Source organism: Notolepis coatsorum (assembly GCF_963971535.1).
Source record: "Notolepis coatsorum genome assembly, chromosome: 11".
Taxonomy (NCBI): domain Eukaryota; kingdom Metazoa; phylum Chordata; class Actinopteri; order Aulopiformes; family Paralepididae; genus Notolepis; species Notolepis coatsorum.
In genome coordinates this window covers 67,657,597-67,679,140 of record NC_140175.1, presented here as the reverse complement: position 1 = coordinate 67,679,140, position 21,544 = coordinate 67,657,597, and the positions used below count along the sequence as shown (strand labels likewise).

At 43.0% G+C, this 21,544-nt stretch overlaps 1 protein-coding gene across 1 annotated transcript in view; it reads right to left on the bottom strand.

Moving 5' to 3' along the window:
* The window catches only part of sfswap (splicing factor SWAP), a gene marked incomplete at its 3' end in the record, with an annotated part of 295,870 nt that overhangs the window by 207,448 nt on the left and 66,878 nt on the right, over positions 1-21,544 (bottom strand). The window contains exon 8 of the mRNA XM_084324950.1: positions 2,699-2,963. Within this exon, the coding sequence (XP_084181076.1) occupies positions 2,699-2,963 (265 nt within the window). The remainder of the gene's footprint in view (positions 1-2,698; positions 2,964-21,544) is intronic.

The following is a 21,544-nucleotide window of genomic DNA, read 5'->3' as shown; positions in this document are numbered from 1 at the left end:
AATACAGAAGAAAACAATAAAAACATATTTATACTCTGGACGGTATTTTAGTATGAATGTGTGAATGAAAAAGTAAAACGTTCCTACATCCTGAACGATAGATAATTGATGTTGAATGGGCCATAGTAATGTCAATTTAGCAATACAATTAAAAAAGTTATAGCCCTGCAAAGAAGGTGAACATCTCCATAGACAAATAGTGCTGGCAGAGAGGCTACAAGGATGGATATAAGCTCCGGCAGAGAATGGGTTAACAATGAGAGGCAGAGTTGATTTTTTATTTATATTCACATTTTATTTCCCCATTCAAATCGCATGCCCATCAAACGAAGCTTTGAAGTATTTAAGACAGCCCTATTAATAATGATACTTCTAAAGAGTCTTGAAGCACCATGCATACTTATTGGATGACTCAATGAGAATCAAACCCATGACCCTGGCAGTGTTGATGCTATGCTCTACCCACTGAGCTACAGGTGGAATTGAACCTTTCATACAGACGGTGTTGGTGCTATACTCTACAGCAGTGTTTCCCAAACTCTGGGACCCGTTTTTACTGGGTCGCCAATAAAATATTTAAAGAATTATTAAATTTAATTTTTTATAAAAAAGCTGTAGATGTGTTGATTCAGTTTGTTTGTGAATCTGGGTTTTCTACTCTAGCATACCTGAAAAACAAATACAGAAACAGACTAAATGCTCAGCATGACCTCAGAATAACACTTTCAAAAACCAAGACCAGAATAGATCTGCTGGTTGAAAACTTCAACCACCCACATACCTCTCATTAGATTTCATTGTGCCATAGATAAAATATTATACCCCTTCTAGCATGATGTCAGGTCAGTAGAATTTTTAAATAAGTCAGTACAAATTAATCAGAATGTTGCTCAATGTTGGGGTTTAATGTTGAGGGACGGAGGGAGGGGGTAAGAAATGGAGAGTTGAAAAAGGGGTGAGAAATAGAAAGGATAGAACATTTTTGTTCATTTAAAAGTGTTACATAAATGTTATGAGGTGGTGAGCAACTTAACATTACACTCTGATTATTGCTGTGATGTACTTTTATAATTAAATAAATACATTTCATATACATTTGAAATGCATGGTTTGTTGTGTTCTTTATCAGTAGTTTATAAATGTATGTTATGGCAATAAATATTTACTATATAATAATATCAACTTTTTTCTCCCCCTTTTTCTGTATTTTTCTCCCATCCCAATTTAGTCGTTATGCCAATTCCCTTCGCGCCCTTCCTGGTCATTGCCCGCATTTGCCCCCCACTTGCCGGTCTAGGGAGGGTTGATAGATACTATCACATGTCCCCTCAGATACATGTGGAGTCAGCCAGCCGCTTCTTTTCACCTGACACCGAGGACTCTCACTGGGTGAGCGTAACGCGTGGGAGGCTCACACTACTTCCCCCAGTCCCCTTCCTCGCTGAGCAGGCGCCCCGACCGACCTGTAGGAGTCGCTGTTTACAACGACCAGGATACACACCCCACCGGCTTCCCACCCTCTAACACTGCCAATTGTGTTAGTATGGACGACCGACCAAGCCGGAGGTACCGCTGAAGGCTGGATTCGATACCAGTGTCTCTGCGGTGGTAGGCAGGCGCTTAGTCAGCTGCGCTACCCAGCCTCCCATGTTATGGCAATTCATGATGTATTTTTGTACGTTTGGGTCCCGGGGAAACACCAAATTTCTCTTTTGGGTCTCGAGCTAAAAAAGTTTGGGAACCCCTGCTCTACAGTAATCTACAGAGGGAATGTAACCCTTAAACCCGACAGTGTTAGCATCTTTAGATTATACCTTTATGCCTTTAGATTATACCCTGTTTTTCTTGCATGCACCGTTTGCATCCTCAACTGAATTAAACGATAAATGATTACTAGGAGGGACACGATATGGCCGCTTGGCAAGGACATCACCCTGGCTCCCCATATCTCAGTGTGTGTGCCCAGAAACGGACGTTTAGTGTGTTAAAGGTGACCAGCCGTTGCCATGGTAGCGTGTCATGTAGTAACGAGAAGAGGGGGCGGGCCCGTTGCTAGGGGGAGACCGTTATGAGATGAGAGTCCCTTCCGGGCTAAGTTAGATTAAGACACGACGTGGAATCGAGCAGACGCGCTGATCAGAGACTTTGAAATCCCTCCTCACCCTCGCTGGGTGGGGGAGGGGAAGTGCCACATCATCGCTAGCTTCGGCTAACAGGGAAAGGTTGTTGGCTACGACGAGGCCTCAGAACCATTGGACTAATGAGAGAAGAGACGGTGGAGAATAATGAATTTAGTTTTTCTTCAAAGACTGTTCAAGGACATTACAGAATGGGTTACATCTTGTACGAAGCTATGTTTATGAAAATAAACATCAGGAAAGAGATCACGTTGCAGTGTCGTTTCTTCTGACTACGGATGTACTAACAGTGGTTGATACAGTGTGAGACCGCTAATGAGATATCCAAGTAAAATGACAACGCAGAGGCCAGTCACGGAGCAGCAGGTGACAAGTGGAGTAAATTATTAAAGGCTAGAAACACTGTTATCTTACAAACTACTGCTGCTGCTACTATTGCTACTACTGCTGCTGCTACTACTTACACTACTACTGCTACTGCTGTTACTACTACTACTGCTACTACTACTTCCCCTACAACTACTGCTGCTACTACTAGTACTTCCACTAGTAGCCCTTACCTGGTTTCTGATATGAGGACAGGAGGGGCGGAGATGGTGACCAGAGTGGGGACAGCGATTGGCACTGCCATGGCGATGGGGTCAAGAGGGGGTGGCGGGGTGGTCCCCGGAGGTAGCGGAACTCCAGATGCAGTGGGAGGGGCCATTACACCAGTGGACATGGTGTTGTAATAGGTATTGGCATCTATCCCAGGAGGAGGTGGAGCCAAGCAGTAGCTCCCATCAGGAAGCATGCAGTAGCCGTAGTACATCGCTGCTACGTTGGCTAAGAACAAGAGAGGAACCTTGAATTACAACTAGCAGACATTCAAATTATGACAGGTGTTGGCTAGAAAGTCTGTCAAATCAAATGGGCCACTTTGGAAGACAGTCTTTTCTATCCTAAAGTCTGTATCTTGTTTGTAGAGACAAAAACTATGTCACTAACATTTAAACGAAATTAAATGTATACGATATACACAATGAAAAAATATAGTGCTCTAATTATATTGGTATACATTTAATTTAATTTCTATCCCATATATTCAATCTCTTTATTAAGTTGTAAAGCCCTGGCCTATATCTGATTTCATAATTAGATTATAGTGAAGGAGAGGAGTTCTTATTAATTCATTATTAATACATTTTTTATTTAATAATAATAACTTCAGAATAATAATAATCATGACATTGCATTACTGCTGATCAGCACCTATATCAGAAATAAATGTTTACTGTATTGCTCATCTCAGAACCAAGGATTTGAAATGTCAGCTATAGCCTTATTTATAAATCATGCGTTGCGAAGGCTATTGGCACGCGGCTTTATATTTCTCTAACAAGTTAGATACTGTTCATAACTCATAAGATCTATTTTCTTTAGTATTCCGTTCATTTTGTATTGTATTTTGTTTACTTCGTAATGTATAGAGGAGTGCAAAAGAATAGAATCTTTAGTGTCATTGTTGGTCCAACGAAATTGAGTTTAAAGCATCACCACATACAAACATACTGAATATAGCATGTACAAAATAATAATATCAATAATATAATATCAATGTCCCAAGTGCAATAGTGCTAGTGCAAATAAATAGTATGACAGTCCAGTTGAGTTAATGGATGGAGTGGGTGGGGGGGACAACAGTCAGATTTTGGTGGGACAAAGTGGGACAGATAGATAATGTAAATTCTTTAATTAGAATAACTGGTCTTCACCGAATAGATAAAGGTTAAATACAGATTAAAATACAGAATTAGATCTCTCCGCATTCGAAGGAACGGCATGTGTCGTTTGCCGTTCTTGGGATTAACTGCAGGTTTATTTTTACTGCTTTCCATCTTGATTTCTATTTTATTTATTTTTTTATTTTTTTTGACAGCGTGCTAAACTTGACAGCACGCTACATTTTGACACACATTTCGGCCAAGAGCGCCGTCAGGGGTGCAGAGTGCAGACTGCTCACGAGCCACAGATATTGGGCTTTTCTGCGCTGGTATCTCATCGAGCAATGTGCTTTTGTGGATAGCTCCCAGATGCAGAGCAGGCTCCGCGGATGCAATTTGCTTCGCACAATACATTCTCTGTGGATTCCGTCCATATTTCCACATTTGTGGACAATTAAGTCCCCTATCCTTATAGTTTCCTTATCTAAAAATTTACACTCAAGGGTGAAATTCTGAATCCAGAAGCCATCATTGTCAATCCAAAAACAAATCAAATGTAAACAAATGTGTTTGTGTTATTTTCATGTACTGTATTTACTCACTGTTATGACTTCCTATCTTAACTCCTTATCCTTATAGTTTCCTCATCTAAAAATGTACACTCAGGGGTGAAATTCTGAATCCAGAAGCCACAAATTAAAAAAATATTCTGTGTGTTCTCGTCATGTACTGTAAGCACTTATTTTAGTTTTTCTAAATGCTACCCAAAACAATGTAATGGCATTTTAGGATGAGAGTGTACCATGATTAGTAATGTAATTGCATGTGATGTGTAATGATGTTATGTGACTTTATTACATGGCGTTTTCACATTCGCCGAAATGCTTGCTTGTGATTGGTCAATAGCCCCCGACAGCGGTGAATAATTTTTCGATAACCACCGGTGATTATTGTTCTTCGCAGCTGGAGTAATCAAGCCCCACTGACACACACTGTTTCAGTGCAGCCAATCAGACACACCTGCCTGGCTGCCCGCGATAATAATAATCACTTTATTTGGGCTGACAGAGCCACAGAACAACTGCGATTTGTCAAATGAATTAGGTATATTGTTAGTAAGTTAGCCATGTAATAAGAGGGATAATGTATAGCTATACTCGGTCATCATCGCAAAATAATTTACCTTCACTGACGTTTAAAACACCTCGCCGAGGCGGCTCGGTATTTTAAACTCTGTGTCGGTCAATTATTTTGCGACAATGACCTCGTAGCTATACATTATCCCTTACATAATATGTGTACATCATACCGTAGTAGGCGTCTCAATTCTTATAAAAAAAAAGTCCCGGATATACATAAACATGAATTGGCATAGATCTAATAAACGGCCCAACACATCGATCACTTTAGGCACACACTGAAACCAGTAACATCACAAATATGAGGTAATGGGGTTTCATGGGGTTATTTACAATAATAATAATTCATTTTATTTCTAAAGCACTTTTCATTGTGGAACGCAGAGTTTCTTGTACTCCTTATTAATGCAATGGTGCGTGTGTTGTGATTCTCATTCAAGGAGCACTACAAGCGCACACACACTGTTGCTTTTGTTCTATTAGTGATTTACACACTCTCAGTTGGTTCATTATAAAAGATACAAACCTGAAAACAAAAGCACTTAAATGTTAAATAAAAGGACCACAGTAATAAGGCAAGAGGAACATATTATTTTGCACTATAATGGTAAAATTGTTATTTAAAAAAGTGCCCCTAAAACATATTCTGTGCCCCAAATTTTTTTATTTAGGGGTGTGCCCCTAGTGAAAAAGCTTAGCGTACAGCCCTGACTGTATGAAATGCCATGAAGTCGCTGTCCACTCCACTGAACTCAGATGAGTGAAGAACTCTTTGTGGGACAGACGCTTGATTGATTGATGCAGTTCTCCCTCAGACGTATTCTGTCCACAGGGAATAATCCATACAGAATAACAAAAGAGGTAGTCATTCATTACTCACATAGCCCCGGGAAGTGCGGTCTAGTCCACTCTGCCTTTACTTGTCAAGAGAGAAGAGAATTACATCTGGGACAAGGAATATGCAAAACCACTACCTATCCTGGCCTAGCGATGGACAAGAGGCACGAGACGTTCTCCAGGTACGGGAATGTGACGACAGCTCCAATCACAGATTATCAAGACTCACTCACCATGAATTTATATACAACAAACAAACGTGTTTTTTTTAAATAATTTATTTACCCAGGGTAGGTTCGCTGAGCACGGATGCTCTTTTTCAGCTACGCCCTGCTTCACATTCACACAGTTCACACCTGGGAGCTGCCCAGTCCAACCACAGTCTGACACCGTTGGCCACTGAGCAACTCCACTGGAGCAGTTGGGGGTTAAGTGCCTTGCTCAAGGGCACTTCAGCGGTTGGTGTTAAGGGTATGGGAGAGTTATTAATTCACTTGCCCAGCCCAGATTTGTCCTGCCGGTCTGGGGGATCGAACCGGCGACCTTCCGGTCACAAATTCGCTTCTCTAACCTTTAGGCCACCGCTGCCCCCCCAGTGTGTTTCAAACTGCTAGGACCATTCTCTGCCTGCTCTGGTTCAATCCGGTTTTGTATGTACCACTCCACTCTCACACTTCCCCCATCGTCCTCCCATTCCACAAGATCAGCTGACCCTGGATGCATTGAATATTAGTGGTGGGGGAAAATATCGATATGTTGTAGTATTGCGATACTTTGCGTGGCGATACTGTATTGATACAGGGACGCCAAGTATCGATATTTAATTATTTATTATTATTTATTTTGTATAAGGAAGTAGCATTGTTCAATGTTCATTTCAATACCTGTAATAGTACAGTAGTCCACACACACATGTGTGCATTCAGTTAAGTTGTAATATGACTAATACAAACAGTTCAGTTTGTCAGGTACATGCAACACAGATTACAGTGTTTACTGTCTGCTTGAGAAAATACCATGTTCTGCAATAAAAATTATTGGAGTGAGATGAACAGACTGAACTTTATTTTATTAGATAAAACATGCTGACAGTTTTACTTTGCAGTTGAAAAAAGGTAATAAATCGCAATATATCGCAATATTAATATCGCAATACTCAGCATATCGCAATATATTTAGTATCGCAATACTATCGTATCGTGACTCAAGTAACGTGATAGTATCGTATCGTGAGGCCTCTGGTGATTTCCCCCCAGAGCTTTGTAGTGGAGATGCACCCCCTCCACTGAATTCTAGACCTTCTGTGGATTTGAGCATTCATTTCACTGGAGGACCCGACAACACTTGGTTTCCATGGATACAGTCCTCATCTGTAGGAGGGATCAGAGGGCTGAGCTGAGATGATGTGCAACTGGTGGCAGCTGAATACAATTATGTTCGAGAATAAACTGCTTTTGTCATTGGAACAAGTCGTCTTAAAATACCGTTATGTAGTGATCTTGATTGGATATCTAACGGAACGTAGGTCAAATGCGTCCACATTTTTATAGGATTCTATCACATTTTCATAACAATAGCACCCTGCGCCGTTTTCATTGAGGTTTCTTACAAATTAACGATGCTTTATCTTGTCCTTTATATGCCGATTATCATTAGAATCTCAAATTGTACCATATGTCCCCCTTTAGACAACATATGTAACGCTACCAGCGCACTTTTGTTAAGATAATTAGTTGGCCATTCTCGGTCGCTATACCGAGGTCGCCGTAATAGTTTAACGCTGTTCAGATCACGTCGGAGAATATAGACACATCCCAGTGACCTGCGACCTGTGCTAACGCTCTTGGGAAATGCAGTGTTGTAGTTCTCAACATTTTCAGCCTTTAATTTTAAACCAATGCTGCCATCTACTGACAACAAAAAAGTGTTGTCTAATCGTCACCTTGAGAGCTACTTCCGTATACAGCGCCGCCCCAAACCCATTCTAGAGATTCCCACTTTTTGCTGGGAGTGGGGCGTGGCCGTATTTGGTCCCAGACAATAAGAGTGGCCGCATTTGGGCACCGTGAGATTAACCTACTCATTTACCTGGGCTATTTATTCACGACTCGTTGATTGGCCGATATTCTGTAACTGATAGATGATACATTCAGGTCAGACGTAATTGTTAAAAGAATCTCAGCAGATCTCAGACAAAGCGAAAGAATAAAGCATATCCAACAGTTTTTTTGTAGTTAAATAATCAGATTATTTGTATAGTTAATTAGACTGACTTTGACGGCGGGTAGGGTTTCAAACAAGACAAAAAAGAGCATTTCTGTCTGCCCAAGTACAAGTAATTAGGTCCAACTGTTCACGGTGGGATTGTAAAAGCATTGTTATGGAACAGAAAAGATACGGTCAAACGTCAAAAAAACAACATTCCAATTAATTTAAGACACACATTGACAAATAACTTAAATTAATTTGTTAGACTCCCATCGTTAAAATACCTCTACCCACTTCAGAGTCAATTAAGCACATCAAGGCATGGGTCAGGGAAAGGTGACGTTGGCAGCAGAAATAGAAGTTCTGTCGCACATGGCACCGGTTAGCAATACCATGAATAACTCAAACTGCCACATTCACATTCAATCACTGTGTTCATCATATTTTCAAAGAAATGAAAAGGCTCCAGATACTCCCCTAGACGCCTGGCTCAACCTACGTGTCGCTGTTAATTAATATGAGCATGAGGCACCAAGCACAGAGTGATTTGTATTCCATGGTAATCTGCAGTTTCTAGGTGTAATCATTGATTCCCATCAAGTGGCAGCCAGGACCCTTCTGGCAGAACACACTCCTGCATAAACTAGCAAAGCTGAACATCGGGAATGCACAGAAAACACAGCGGTTGTACAAGGTACCATCAGTGGACCAAGTAAAGAGCTTCAGTGAAAGCCTGGCCATGGGCTTCTCAGAACTATATATGTAATTCATCAAGCAGAGTGTTCTGTATGTCAATCTGCAGGTGTAACAAGTTAACTCTGGAGGGTGTCGGGCAGGTTCTTCCTCAGAACTAGGGTGCGGCACCAGGACTAGAACCCCTCCCCTCCTGTAGAGACCGGGGTCATCCCTATGTTCCCCGGGTCCTATGTTCCCCGGGTTCTATGTTCCCCGTTTTTTTATTTATTTTTTTGATAAAGGGTTCTATGTTCCCCTGTCCGCAAAAGGGTTCTATGTTCCCCGGGTCCTATGTTCCCCGGGTCCTATGTTCCCCGGTAGCCGCAAAAGGGTTCTATGTTCCCCGGGTCCTATGTTCCCCCTATGTTTCCCCGGTAGCGAGTGGATTCCAAAGATAGTCACTTTTATAGATAATTAATTTGTATCTCAACGGAGTCACAGACACCTCCCTAAGTTGTTCATTTACCACAAATACATCAGGGGTGTTAGCTGTAATAGAGAACATGGAATCATCATTGCACAGGTTAAACATGCTTGGCTTCACAGTAGAATGCTTAAACAGTGTGATGGAGGACCTAAAAATAAGAGATATATTTTGCTATCAAATCTACTATTCTGTCATGCCTACTTATGTAGAGGCCCCTGCATACATGGCAACCATTTAAGATGTGGGACATGGTTTCAGCTATTTGGTTATTGTCATGATGAATACAGTGAGGAGCATGACTGCCTGCAAACCAGATGGAGAGATTCAGTTTAGATGGCAAGACCTGTAATCTCGCTTTCAGAGTAAAGATAACAATGCACTCATCTATGGCAACATTTTTGAACACAGAGTGAGAGACAGAATGGTCCGCAGCAGGGAGACAGGCAATATTCCCCTGCAGTCTCAACTCAGTCCATTGTTCCCGCTGTCTTTGCTGTTGTGCCCACAGGAGGAGTCACGGATAAATCTAATACAATAAACAAGTGTAAGTTCCAAAACGCATCACGGAAGTCCAGAAAAACAGCAAAGTATTCACTAGACCCGTGCTTAAAGTCGTCGATACCCGTTTTGAGACAAAACACATGTTCATTCATGCCACACTTTATAGATGGTGGGTAAAAGGGAAATGTCTCTCCAGGTTGACAGATCGTCAGGGATATTGCCTTTTTTGGGGATCCTATAGATGAGAGCGCCCTTCCATGAATCAGGGACAATCCTGTTCACCAAGCAAATGTTAAATATGGATGTTAAAATGTCGGGCTGCGTAGCTCTGAGCTGTTCATAGGAGACACCGTCCACGCCAGATGCACTGTTATTGGGGCGCGTGCGTAATACAGTCTCTACCTCAGCTTGCCTCTAGCCCAGCTCTCCGCATTGCTATCAGCTTGGCTGGTCGTTCATACTAATACAATTGGCAGTATTAGGGGGTGGGAAGCTAATGGGTGGGGATCGGACGTTGTGGACAGCGACTCCTACAGGTCGGTTGGTGCGCCTGCGCAGCAGAATCAGGAAGCGACGGGGGCGGCGTGCCCTCCAAACGCAGACCCCCGACGCTGAGATATCGCGCTGTGCAGGTGAAAAGATGCGACTGCTGCTTCCTCGAGTACCGGAGGGGACACGTGATGTAAGGCTTAGTCCACATTGCAGCCGGCTTGTGGGAGGCATGGCCTAACAACGTTCGAGACAGGGGAGGGTAGAATTGGACGATACGAAATTGGGATGAGAGAAAAATAGAAAATGGGAGAAAAGAGTAGATAAAAAAAAAAGAATGATCAGACATAATAATCATTATCAAGAATGAAAAGACATCATTATTAATTGAAGGAGGATGGAGGGAAAAGGGGGAGGCAGGGAGACGGAGAGAGAGATAAAGTGTAATGCTTATTAAAAGTCATATTATGGTCTTTAATTGATCAGGGCTCTGATGGCTGTTGGAACAAAGCTGGCCCGGGTTCTGTCTCTTTCTGGACCGCAGGACTTCAGCTCAGACTGGGCGAGGGTATGGTTTTTATAACCAGAGCGTACTTTATGTTTCATAACCTGTGGACATGTGTTTGTGTATGTGTGTACTTCTAGTCCACAGAAATGGAATAATGTGTAGAGCTGACCTTCCCGTACACATCAACTCTCTGAGCTGTGGTAAACGTGGAACTGGGGGAGAAAATAAATCATGGGGACATGCATGACGAGTTTGCTTGATGCGGTAACGCATTGGATTTGACATCTGCGTCCCTCGTGACAAAACACTGGCTGTTTCAGAGATATTGAACACATGGCCATTTCTATAGCTGCCTGCTGTGCTGCATTTGATTTTCTCATGTTTTCATAATAACTAACATTATATCAAGTTTTGTTTCGAAAGAGGAAAATTCCACTGTTAAGAGACAACTGCGAGGTTGACCTGCTTCCCGTCGCGATATATGCACCAGCCACTTTAGAGTTATTGATTTGGTGACATTTGCTAGTTACAGTTGTTTGGTCTAAAATTAATTACAGGAAGAAGGGCACTTATTACCCATTTACTAGTTATTCTATACGTCTATAGCTTAGAGTAAAGGGGTCTGGGTGGGGATGAGAGTGGCCGTCATGTGCAGGGCTGTAGTACATGAGTCCACGTTTCTGGTCTTGGACTTGACTCTGTCTCAAGTCTGTTTTGACTTGTACTTTATTTTGGTCTTGAAACCCTCTCCCTTCCCATTTGGACTAGAAACTCGACCGGACCTGGCCTCGACCACAGTGGTTTTGAACCGGTGTCTGAGAATACGTTTGGATTCCTTTCATGTGGTGTGTGACTCATGCTGTCGTGATGTTTGGTTCTCATATTCTGTTTGATACGACCACTGCATCAATAATCAATTGAGAGACCGGGAGTGGGAGAGATGGTGTCCAGTGCAGCATGAGCCGATATGTGTGACTGTCTGATCTGTGGCTGAGTGAGTGAGTGAGTGAGTGAGTGAGTGAGTGAGTGAGTGAGTGAGTGAGTGAGTGAGTGAGTGAGTGAGTGAGTGAGTGAGTGAGTGCAGAGAGAGAGAGCAGAGAGAGAGAGAGAGAGAGAGAGAGAGAGAGAGAGAGAGAGAGAGAGAGAGAGAGAGAGAGAGAGAGAGAGAGAGAGAGAGAGAGAGAGAGAAAAGAGAGAGGACAAAGAGAGATAGGACAAAGAGAGGACACAGAGCAGTGCCAATTTAAGAAAAGAAAGGAGTGCCGGCAGACTGCTAGTCCAATTCACTAACACATTCTGTTCTGCCTCAGGACCAGTCTGAGAAAACATTAAATATAAACACAGCACTAACAAAAATATATCACCCATTAGACGCTGCTATCTTCTCCCCAGAGAAGAGCCATTATGCCAGCTTTCGACACAAGGGGGATCACATAGGCCATGTGGGCACGGTTATCAGCCTAAGCAGATAATTTAACACTAGCACAGATATGGCAGTTTTTTTTACACATCGGTATCGGTCCGATATCAAGATAGGGCCGATATTAAAAAGATTATTAGCGGGCGGCTACGTGGCGTAGTGGGCAAGGCGCTCACCACGAATGCAGAGACGCTGGGCTCGCCTGTTCGAGCCCAGCGCTCCACATTGCTTTCAGTTTAGCTGGTCGTTCATACTAATACACATTGGCCGTATTAGGGGGTGGGAAACTGATGGGTGGGGATCGGGCGTTGTGGACAGCGACTCCTACAGGTCGGTTGGTGCGCCTGCGCAGTAGAATCAGGAAGTGTCGGGGGCAGCGTGAGCCTCCCACGCGTTACTCCTCGCCACTGGGAGATCGAGCTGCGCAGGTGAAAAGATGAGACTGCTGTTACCTCAAGTACCGGAGGGGACTTGTGCTATGTATGACTTAGTCCACATTGCAGCCGGCTTGTGGGAGACAAGAAACAGCGTTCGTGACAGGGGAGGGTTGAATTGGATGATACGAAATTGGGATGGGAGAAAAAGTGGATCAAAAAAATATATATATATTATTATTTTGTATTTACATGTTTTGGCCTTAAATAGTTTCACATATCAGTCATTTCTGAAAATAAGTTACAAAGGTTTAAGTTACAAAAAATTTGTTTTGGAAAATAGCTCTTTATTTGATTATCATAAAAAAGTGTTTTCTATACAGAGATATCGACATCGGTAATATCGGTATCGGCCAGAACAGCAATATTAATATCGGTTATTGGCCACAATTTTCACATTGGTGCATCACTAGAGAAAATGACACTAATTCCCACCGGGAACGGATCAGATGACCCGACAGCCTTTAGAATGGAGATGGGGAGAGAAGGGAGGGAGGGTCAATGAGGGAGGGAGGGAGAAAGGGAGGGAAGGAGGGAGAGAGGAAGAGGAAGTGAGGAGAGGGAGAGGGAGGGAGAAAGAGAGGGAAGGAGAAAGAAGGAGAGAGGGAGGGAGAGAAAGAGGGAGGGAGAGAAAGGGAGGGGGGAGAGAAAGGGAGAGAGAAAGGGAGGGGGAGAGAAAGAGAGAGAAAGGGAGGGAGAGTGAAAGGGAGGGAGGGTCAAGGAGGGAGGGTCAAGGAGGGAGGGTCAAGGAGGGAGGGAGGTGGCCGCTCAGCAGAAATAGCTGAAATAACGTTCCAATTCCATTTTCCTGAAGTCATTTAGAAATTTCAGAAACCATGCCAGATAAAACTGGTACTTTTAGGAAAAATCATTGAGTGACAGAGCTGGAGCTTGACCGAGTGACGACAATACATTTATTGAAAATGCCTAGGGGCACCCTTGTCGGCTGTGCTAGTGTTAAAAATGCCAGATAGACTGTGGGATTACTCAATCCATCACTACAAAACTTCAGTCAGTCCCTAAAACATGTTTCTGCTAATTCAAACACAGACAAGCCTGTTTGAATTGAATAGAGAGGCAGAGGCAGAGGCAGAGGGAGAGGGAGTGGGAGATAGAGAGAGAGAGAGAGCGGGGGGGTGCAAAGATAGGGGAAGATAAAGACAGGAAAAGGTGAGATGTAAAAAGACAAAGAACGAGAAAGATAGAGATAGAGAAAAAGAAAGAGAAAGAAAGAAAGACGGCTGATGGCTGTTGGAAGCCTGTTTGAATTGAATAGAGGAGAGGCAGAGGGAGAGGGAGTGGGAGATAGAGAGAGAGAGAGCGGGGGGGTGCAAAGATAGGGGAAGATAGAGACAGGAAAAGGTGAGATGTAAAAAGACAAAGAACGAGAAAGAGATAGAGATAGAGAAAAAGAAAGAGAAAGAAAGACAGAAAGATGGAGAAATGAATACAAATAGAAAGACAGAGTGACAGAAAGAGAAACAGAGAGAGACAGGGAGAGAGAAAGAGAGACCGGGAGCATGGAGAGTAGAGGGTCAGTGCCACAAGGGAAACCAGTGTAATATTAACACATTCGTCACTGTGTTGGCAGGACTGTGGCAACACATCCAGTCTCTCTCAGGCAGGGGGCCTTGGGAAGGCAACCTGCAGCGAGAGTCATCCTTTTACGCACTTGATATTCATTTGTTCCCCCCTTTTCACTCCTCTGGGCGTCTAGCCAAAGATTAGGACCCACTCAGTGACAGATGCTAATCTTTTTGATTGCACCCACAGTCGAGATGGCGAGACACAGAAAAGGGAGAGTTATTGGAGAAGCATTAAGCAGGTGAACGGTCGCTATGAAAACCAAATTCAGCCTTGTCCTGCCCTGTAATCACCAAAAACACCACCATCTGTGACTCAGCCGAGTGAAGAACCTGCACATCAACGCTGCTGGGTATCGGCACGGATTTCCCAGATTCAATTTTGATTAATACGGTCAGGATTCTATTTGATTCTACAGCGATTCAATTAGACTTGATGGTGCTGGTTTCAGCGCGCCAGCACCTACCAAAATATATAATTTCATCAACCAAGTGTCTGTAGTGGTAACTACAAGAGAAAAAACTTGGCCCAAGGCAAACTAGACATCTGCAGGACGGGGAGGTGTGCTAGAAATAATGTTTAGCAGAAATCTTTCACAAATCATCCACTGAGAAAAGGCCTAAATTCAAAGATCGATCTTGAGATTTTAAGAATACATTTGATTAAAATGAAACAATTGGCTGTTGATTTTTACTATATTTTTTACCCCGGCCCTACGAATCAATGGGCATCAAGTTTCTCTACCGCCAGACAGAAGCTTTTTGTTTGTTTGTGTGTTCAGTATTGGAACTTGGATTGGCTGCCGTTGGTGCAACAAGATAATTGAATGTAGTACAAGCAACTTCTCAGCAAGGCTCCAGGATCACAAACACCTCTCACCTAAATGGTTTGGGGAGGTTTCAGGATGCCATGATAACCAATCAGTGCTCAAAATCTAAAAAATTTGCCACAGATTTTAGAAATACTTTTATCCCCAAACATGTTCTGGTTCTTGGGTTGAAAAAGCAGCAATTTTGTAAAACAATCAAAAGACAAACTGTTTATTTTAGACAGACAGACAACAAATACAGATGCAAACAGATAGACGGGTACAGACAGACAGACAGACACACTGTAGTGTAGACAGAGAGACAGGCAGACACTGTAGACAGAGAGACAGACAGACACTGTAGACAGAGAGACACTGTAGACTGAGAGACAGACAGACACTGTAGACAGGCAGACACTGTAGACAGACAGACACTGTAGACAGAGAGACAGACAGACACTGTAGACAGAGAGACACTGTAGACTGAGAGACAGGCAGACACTGTAGACAGAGAGACACTGTAGACAGAGAGACAGGCAGACACTGTAGACAGAGAGACACTGTAGACTGAGAGACATGCAGACACTGTAGACTGAGACAGGCAGACACTGTAGACAGAGAGACACTGTAGACAGAGAGACACTGTAGACAGAGAGACACTGTAGACTGAGTGAGACAGGCAGACACTGTAGACTGAGTGAGACAGGCAGACACTGTAGACAGAGAGACAGGCAGACACAGTAGACAGAGAGACAGGCAGACACAGTAGACAGACAGTGTAGACAGAGACAGGCAGACACTGTAGACAGACAGACACTGTAGACAGACAGACACTGTAGACAGAGAGACAGGCAGACACTGTAGACAGACAGTGTAGACAGAGACAGGCAGACAGTGTAGACAGACAGTGTAGACAGAGACAGGCAGACACTGGAGACAGGGAGACACTGTAGACCAGGGGTGGGCAACTTTGTATATGGTGAGGGCCACACAATTTCCACAATCAATCTGGTGGGCCGCATTGTTTATCGGCAGTCCCGCCAGTAGTACCCCATCACTCAAATAGCCCATAATAGTCACAGATGTGATAAATAAGGTATATAAACAATTATAATTTGTTGTAACTTTATTTTTATTCCATTTCAAATGCATTTAGTAATGCAATTTTAACTTTATGAATTTATAAACAGCTGAATCAATTATAATTAAGGCTTCTAATAAAATAAATGTATGAACTTAAAGCCCACTGCTCAACAAACACAAAGCAGCATTCCTGCTGCATTTCACTACAACAGTAAATCAAAAGTGCAATAATAAATGATTTTGTTAAATGTATAAACTTGTATCCTGCTACTAAACAAAACAGTATAACACTGAAATGCATGTTATGGATATGAAGCACTCAGGAATGTTTTGTTTAGTAGCAGGATAAAAGTTTATACATTTAACAAAATCATTTATTATTGCACTTTTGATTTACTGTTGTAGTGAAATGCAGCAGGAATGCTGCTTTGTGTTTGTGTTATTAGTGTTATCTGAACACTACAAAAGTAAACAAGTAAAGTGCAAGTAAAGTAAAGTGCAATACTACATGCCTCCCATTGACCCTTCATCAAATTGGCATGACATTCACCCTCGCCACACAGTGGGTCAATAATGGTTATAATAATAATAATAATAATAATAATAATAATAATGGTCCCCTCTCTACACCTCTCCATCATCCCCCCCCCTCTCTACACCTCTCCATCATCCCCCCCCTCTCTACACCTCTTCATCATCTCTCCCCCCACCTCTCTACACCTCTTCATCATCTCCTTCCCCCCCTCTACACCTCTTCATCATCTCCTCCCCCCCGTCTTTAATGAGACACTTGTGGTCTCTCTTGTTGGCGCACAATAGCAGGAATGTCAACGTCAATGTTTGTGCATGCGATCTGCATCAGATGAAATAATGTTTCATCTGACAGCCTGTTTCTCTCCTTTGACTTGATGTGCTTCATGTTTGAGAAATTGCTCTCACATATGTATGTGCTCCCAAACATACTGGCCATAGAGAGGGCAAAGTCCCTGAGGAGTGGGAAGCGGGGCTCAGGTAGCAGTTTCCAAAACGAAATTCCCCTCTCATTTCTCTTTGCTTGAAAAAAAGGATCTGACTGTAGCTCGCACAGTTCAAGCTGCAACGGTGGGGGCTGCTCTGACACCGTAGCGGTGAGGGGGCCGGCAAACAGCGCTATCTGTGACTGCATGCCGTTGAAATCTTCAAACCGATCATTGAATTGCATTTGCAGTGTTTCAATGTCGCTCCTGTACTTTCCGAATGTGTCCTTATATTTGGGGTCAGCTGTGCGCATCTCTGTGCGCATTTCTTCACATGCAGAAAAGTGTGTGGACAAGTCCGGGTGGTCAGATAAAAGGCAATGTTTGAAAAGGGCAAGTTTCATCTTAAAGGCGTTCATGTGTGCATAGAGATCCGATACCGTTTGATTTCTTCCCTGCAATTGCAAATTGAGGCGATTAAGGTGCGAAGTGATATCCGTGAGGAAGGCCATGTCACAGAGAAACGCTGTATCTGAGTTTAGTGCAGTATGCGCTTGTGTCGCTCGTCAGTTGCTCATCCAAGAATGTGGGGATTTCTTTACGCAGCGCAAAAAACCTCTCCAAGCACTTCCCACGGCTCAGCCATCGGATTTCTGTGTGTAGCTGCAAGTCGCCATAATCAGTGTCCATCTCTTTCAAAAAAGAGACAAACTTTCTATGGTTTAGTGACCTGGCCTCCACGAATTAGATTGGTAACCTTGGTAACCAAATCCATATCATGGCTGTAGTCAAGCTTCTTGGCACAGAGAGCCTCCTATATCAGATAAAAAAAAATAAAAACTATTTAACGACCCTCGCATATAATTTGACTACAATCGACTCGCATTGGTCATTATTAGTGACCCACAATAGATGGAAATTATGTTAGCGAACTTACCTGATGTATAATGCAGTGCAGCATTGGACACTCAACGCCACTCTGCCTTAGAAGCCCGCGTTTTCCTGCGTTTTCCTTTCATTGCCGGTGCTCCATCGGTAACAACAGTTTATCAAAACCCCCATATTGCTGCATGGCACTTTCAACAGCGTTGAATATGTCCACACTAGGGCTGACCCCTATTAGTCAAATAGTCGACTAATCGATCGAAAGGAGCCATAGTCGACTGCCAACTCTTCTTAGTATAAAAAAAAAAAAAAAAAAAAAAATTTATAAATATTGGCCTGGGGCCGCATGGAACGTCGGTGAGGGCCGCATGCGGCCCGCGGGCCGCCAGTTGCCCATCCCTGCTGTAGACAGACAGACATACACTGCAAATTGCTTGTTGTAGTTAACAAGGAGAGGAAGAGTTGATTTAGCAAAAAAAAAAAAAGAAAAAAAAAACATTTATAATCGCATTTTATTAATCAAGATCTACTTGAAATCAGCCCGCGATCTACCTGTCGATCGCGATCGACTGGTTGGGCCCCACTGCTGTAGACAGACAGACACTGTGGATAGAGAGACAAACAATCATAGGAATATATATGAAAAAATAAAAAATAACAATGTTCTAAGCTTACAACACTATGTATAAGCGTATACAGAAATCCGACCTTGAACTGTAGGAATGGCAAGACATCTTGTGTTCCACTTGTAAAATTAAAAAGAAAATAATTATTGGGGGGGGGGGGGGTGGTATTTTCACTCCTAGAGCAACATGTCAATGTCTTGAATAGTCAAAGAGCATGTTGGACAAAGAGAAGGCAGGAGCGATCACAGCACAAGTCAATACTGAAACCTCCTGTTCAATAAACACAGCCGGTCCACTTGAGCATTCAGGGTCTTTCACACACAAGGTTGCTGTAGGGGAGGCACAGCGTCTTCAATAATAACCTGAATGATCTCGTTAGTTTAAATGCCTCTGGGACTGGCTACGAGAAGATCAATAGGGTGGGAGGGAATGACATTGAGTCCAATCGACCAGTCTCAAACCCTGCAACACTTTTGTCCATCCTAACAGGAAGTAACAGTTGTAGTTTGAGGATCAAGTAAAGAGGGCGGAGCTTGATATTAATTAAGGTTAATTATGATGACAGGAACGGCAAACACTCGAGGGGCAAAGCAACTAGTCTTCTTGGTAAAGAGCTGTCAAAGTTGTGACAAACTGAATAAGGCAGTAGAGTTGGGCGATATGCTCCATGTTCAGATTGTCCTGTCATGCTAAAATTACCACTGAGCTCATTCAGCACCTTCTTGAAATCATGTGTACAAAAAAGCAAATTAATAAAGGGCAGATGATTAAACAGAAGACTTTTGTAGATAAAGTACTGAATTCTGCCATCCGGACACATGCCATTTGAAATATGATTATAGAATATCAGGCCTATAAATTACCTTTTTATGGCCAAGTCGCACATCTATGGATCGGGCCAAATCTCCCCTTTCCAATGGCAGAATTCAATCTGGATTTAGTACCACCAAGCGCCCCTGACAAAACTGTGAATGAAATCTACTGTAAGTACAGTTACTTTAGAAATGTACATTTCTGAGGCGGTTAGGTGGCCGAGCGGAGATTGCGTTCGTCACCAGCCCCGGAGCTGAGCTGGATTTGCCTGTTCGAATCCAGCTCACAGCTCCGGGGTTGTCACCAGCTTGGCTGGCCGTCTGCACTGATACAATTGGCTGTATCAGAGGGTGGGAGAAGCTGGCGGGGTGGGTCCGGGTCGTTGTAAACAGCGACTCCTACAGTTCGGTCGGGGCGCCTGCTAAGCGCGGATTGGACGTGAGGGGGATAGTGTGGTCCTCCCACACGCTACGCCCTCTCAATGAGAATCCGCGCTGCCAGGTGAAAAGAAGCGGTGATTGGCTGGACGTGTGTCGGAGGAAGCACGTGGTAGCCTCCACTCTCCCAGATGATCTGACTGTGGGGGGTAAGTGCGCAGCGACCAGGAAGGGACTGGGAATTGGCATACGACTAACATTGGGATGGGAGAAAATCGGTGGAAAATGGAGGGGGAAAAAGACCAAAAAATAAAAATAAAAAAAAAATGTACATTTCTCCGCCATTTTTCATCAGATTGCAACTCAGTGTTTTGCTAGATGTGCACAGAAAGGTAATGAAACTAACTGTGTTCTAATTTATGGCAATAACGTTCAGGTTTGTTCCACCCGTGAGATATGATCCCGAAAATGAAGAGAAAAAAACTGAAAAAGAAGTCAGATGATTGACAGGGGCTGGCGTGAGCTGGGAAGTGTAGTTATTTTAAATTCGAAAGCCCATCGAAAGCCCTGGGTCTCTTCTCTCAAAGGACTACTCAAGTTAGGTTGCACCAAATCCTTCAGTCAATCCTTGCCTTTTTCCTACTCGATGCCCTGAGATTTCTATAAACTCATATTTCACTAAGAACACTTAAAAACATTGGTAAACAAACGTAGTGCTGAAAATACTTTTTTTAAGGGTTTAGGGTTAGGGTCTTTACTCTTTGCTACATTTGGCTCAAGAGCACACTGGAGTAGACAATTGATAGGAATGTTCCATTGGTCCTCCCAGCCCACGTGACCATGTCTAGCATTCCATTAGGCTAAAATATCAGTGACTGACTGATACAGTTGAGGCCAAAATTATTAGCCCCCCTTGTGAAATCAAACAAAACCCTTGATTTCTCCATGGAAATGACCATTAACTCATTCAGCGCCAGGGATTAGCCAGGTCCCGTTCTAGCTATGCCACGCTTTAAATATAGGGGTGCGTCACCTTGTTTGTAGAGCTATATCTATATTCTATATTATAGCTATGGAGACAATACTATAGTCATTTGACAGTGACTTTCTTCCGTCGAACATAAAAAAAAGAGAATTTGTTCATGCATACGTTCACGCATTATCCCATGGTGAATATAAGTATAGTTTAGGAGTGATCCAGAATAATTCCTGATAAGCTTAAGTTATAGGGCGCTACGTGTATTCTACTATAAGCGTTGGCTTTTCTTGCCTGGACACGCTATTATTTCCAAATCGAATAGTATATAATAGGTATTATGTTTCATCATGAATACATGAAAGGGGGGGGGGGGGTCGTTTTTTTATGCGTTGATGGCCAGTAGCGGCATTTGTGTTAAACACTACAGACGCTGATCAGCTGGATCGATATGAAAACATTGTTGGATCAGGCTGAAATGTATGTCAGATAGCCTTACCTTTGGTCTGGGGTGTTCCAAAAAGAATATTCCAATTGTCTGATCGCGATTTCCAGTATTGGTGTACATCTGGTCCCGGACATAATTTGGCACAATTTATGGATCGAATGTGCCAGATGCGTTTCGAAGTGGTCGGATGAAGCAATTTACTCTGCTCAGTCTAAATTTAGCGTCCAGAGGGATTTAAATGTAACACACGGTCTGGAACAGGGTTTACTGCACTCTCGATACTGCCACCTAGCCGGATCTGGCCGGTAGTGCACCCTCGGGGTCCCAGTATGCCTTTTAACGGCAACATACAGGTCCGTGACATTGAATAGAATATTAAAATAAAAAAAAAGGAAAACAGACCAAATAACGTATATATACGTGGTTGGCGTTCAACGGTTGTCGAGCAA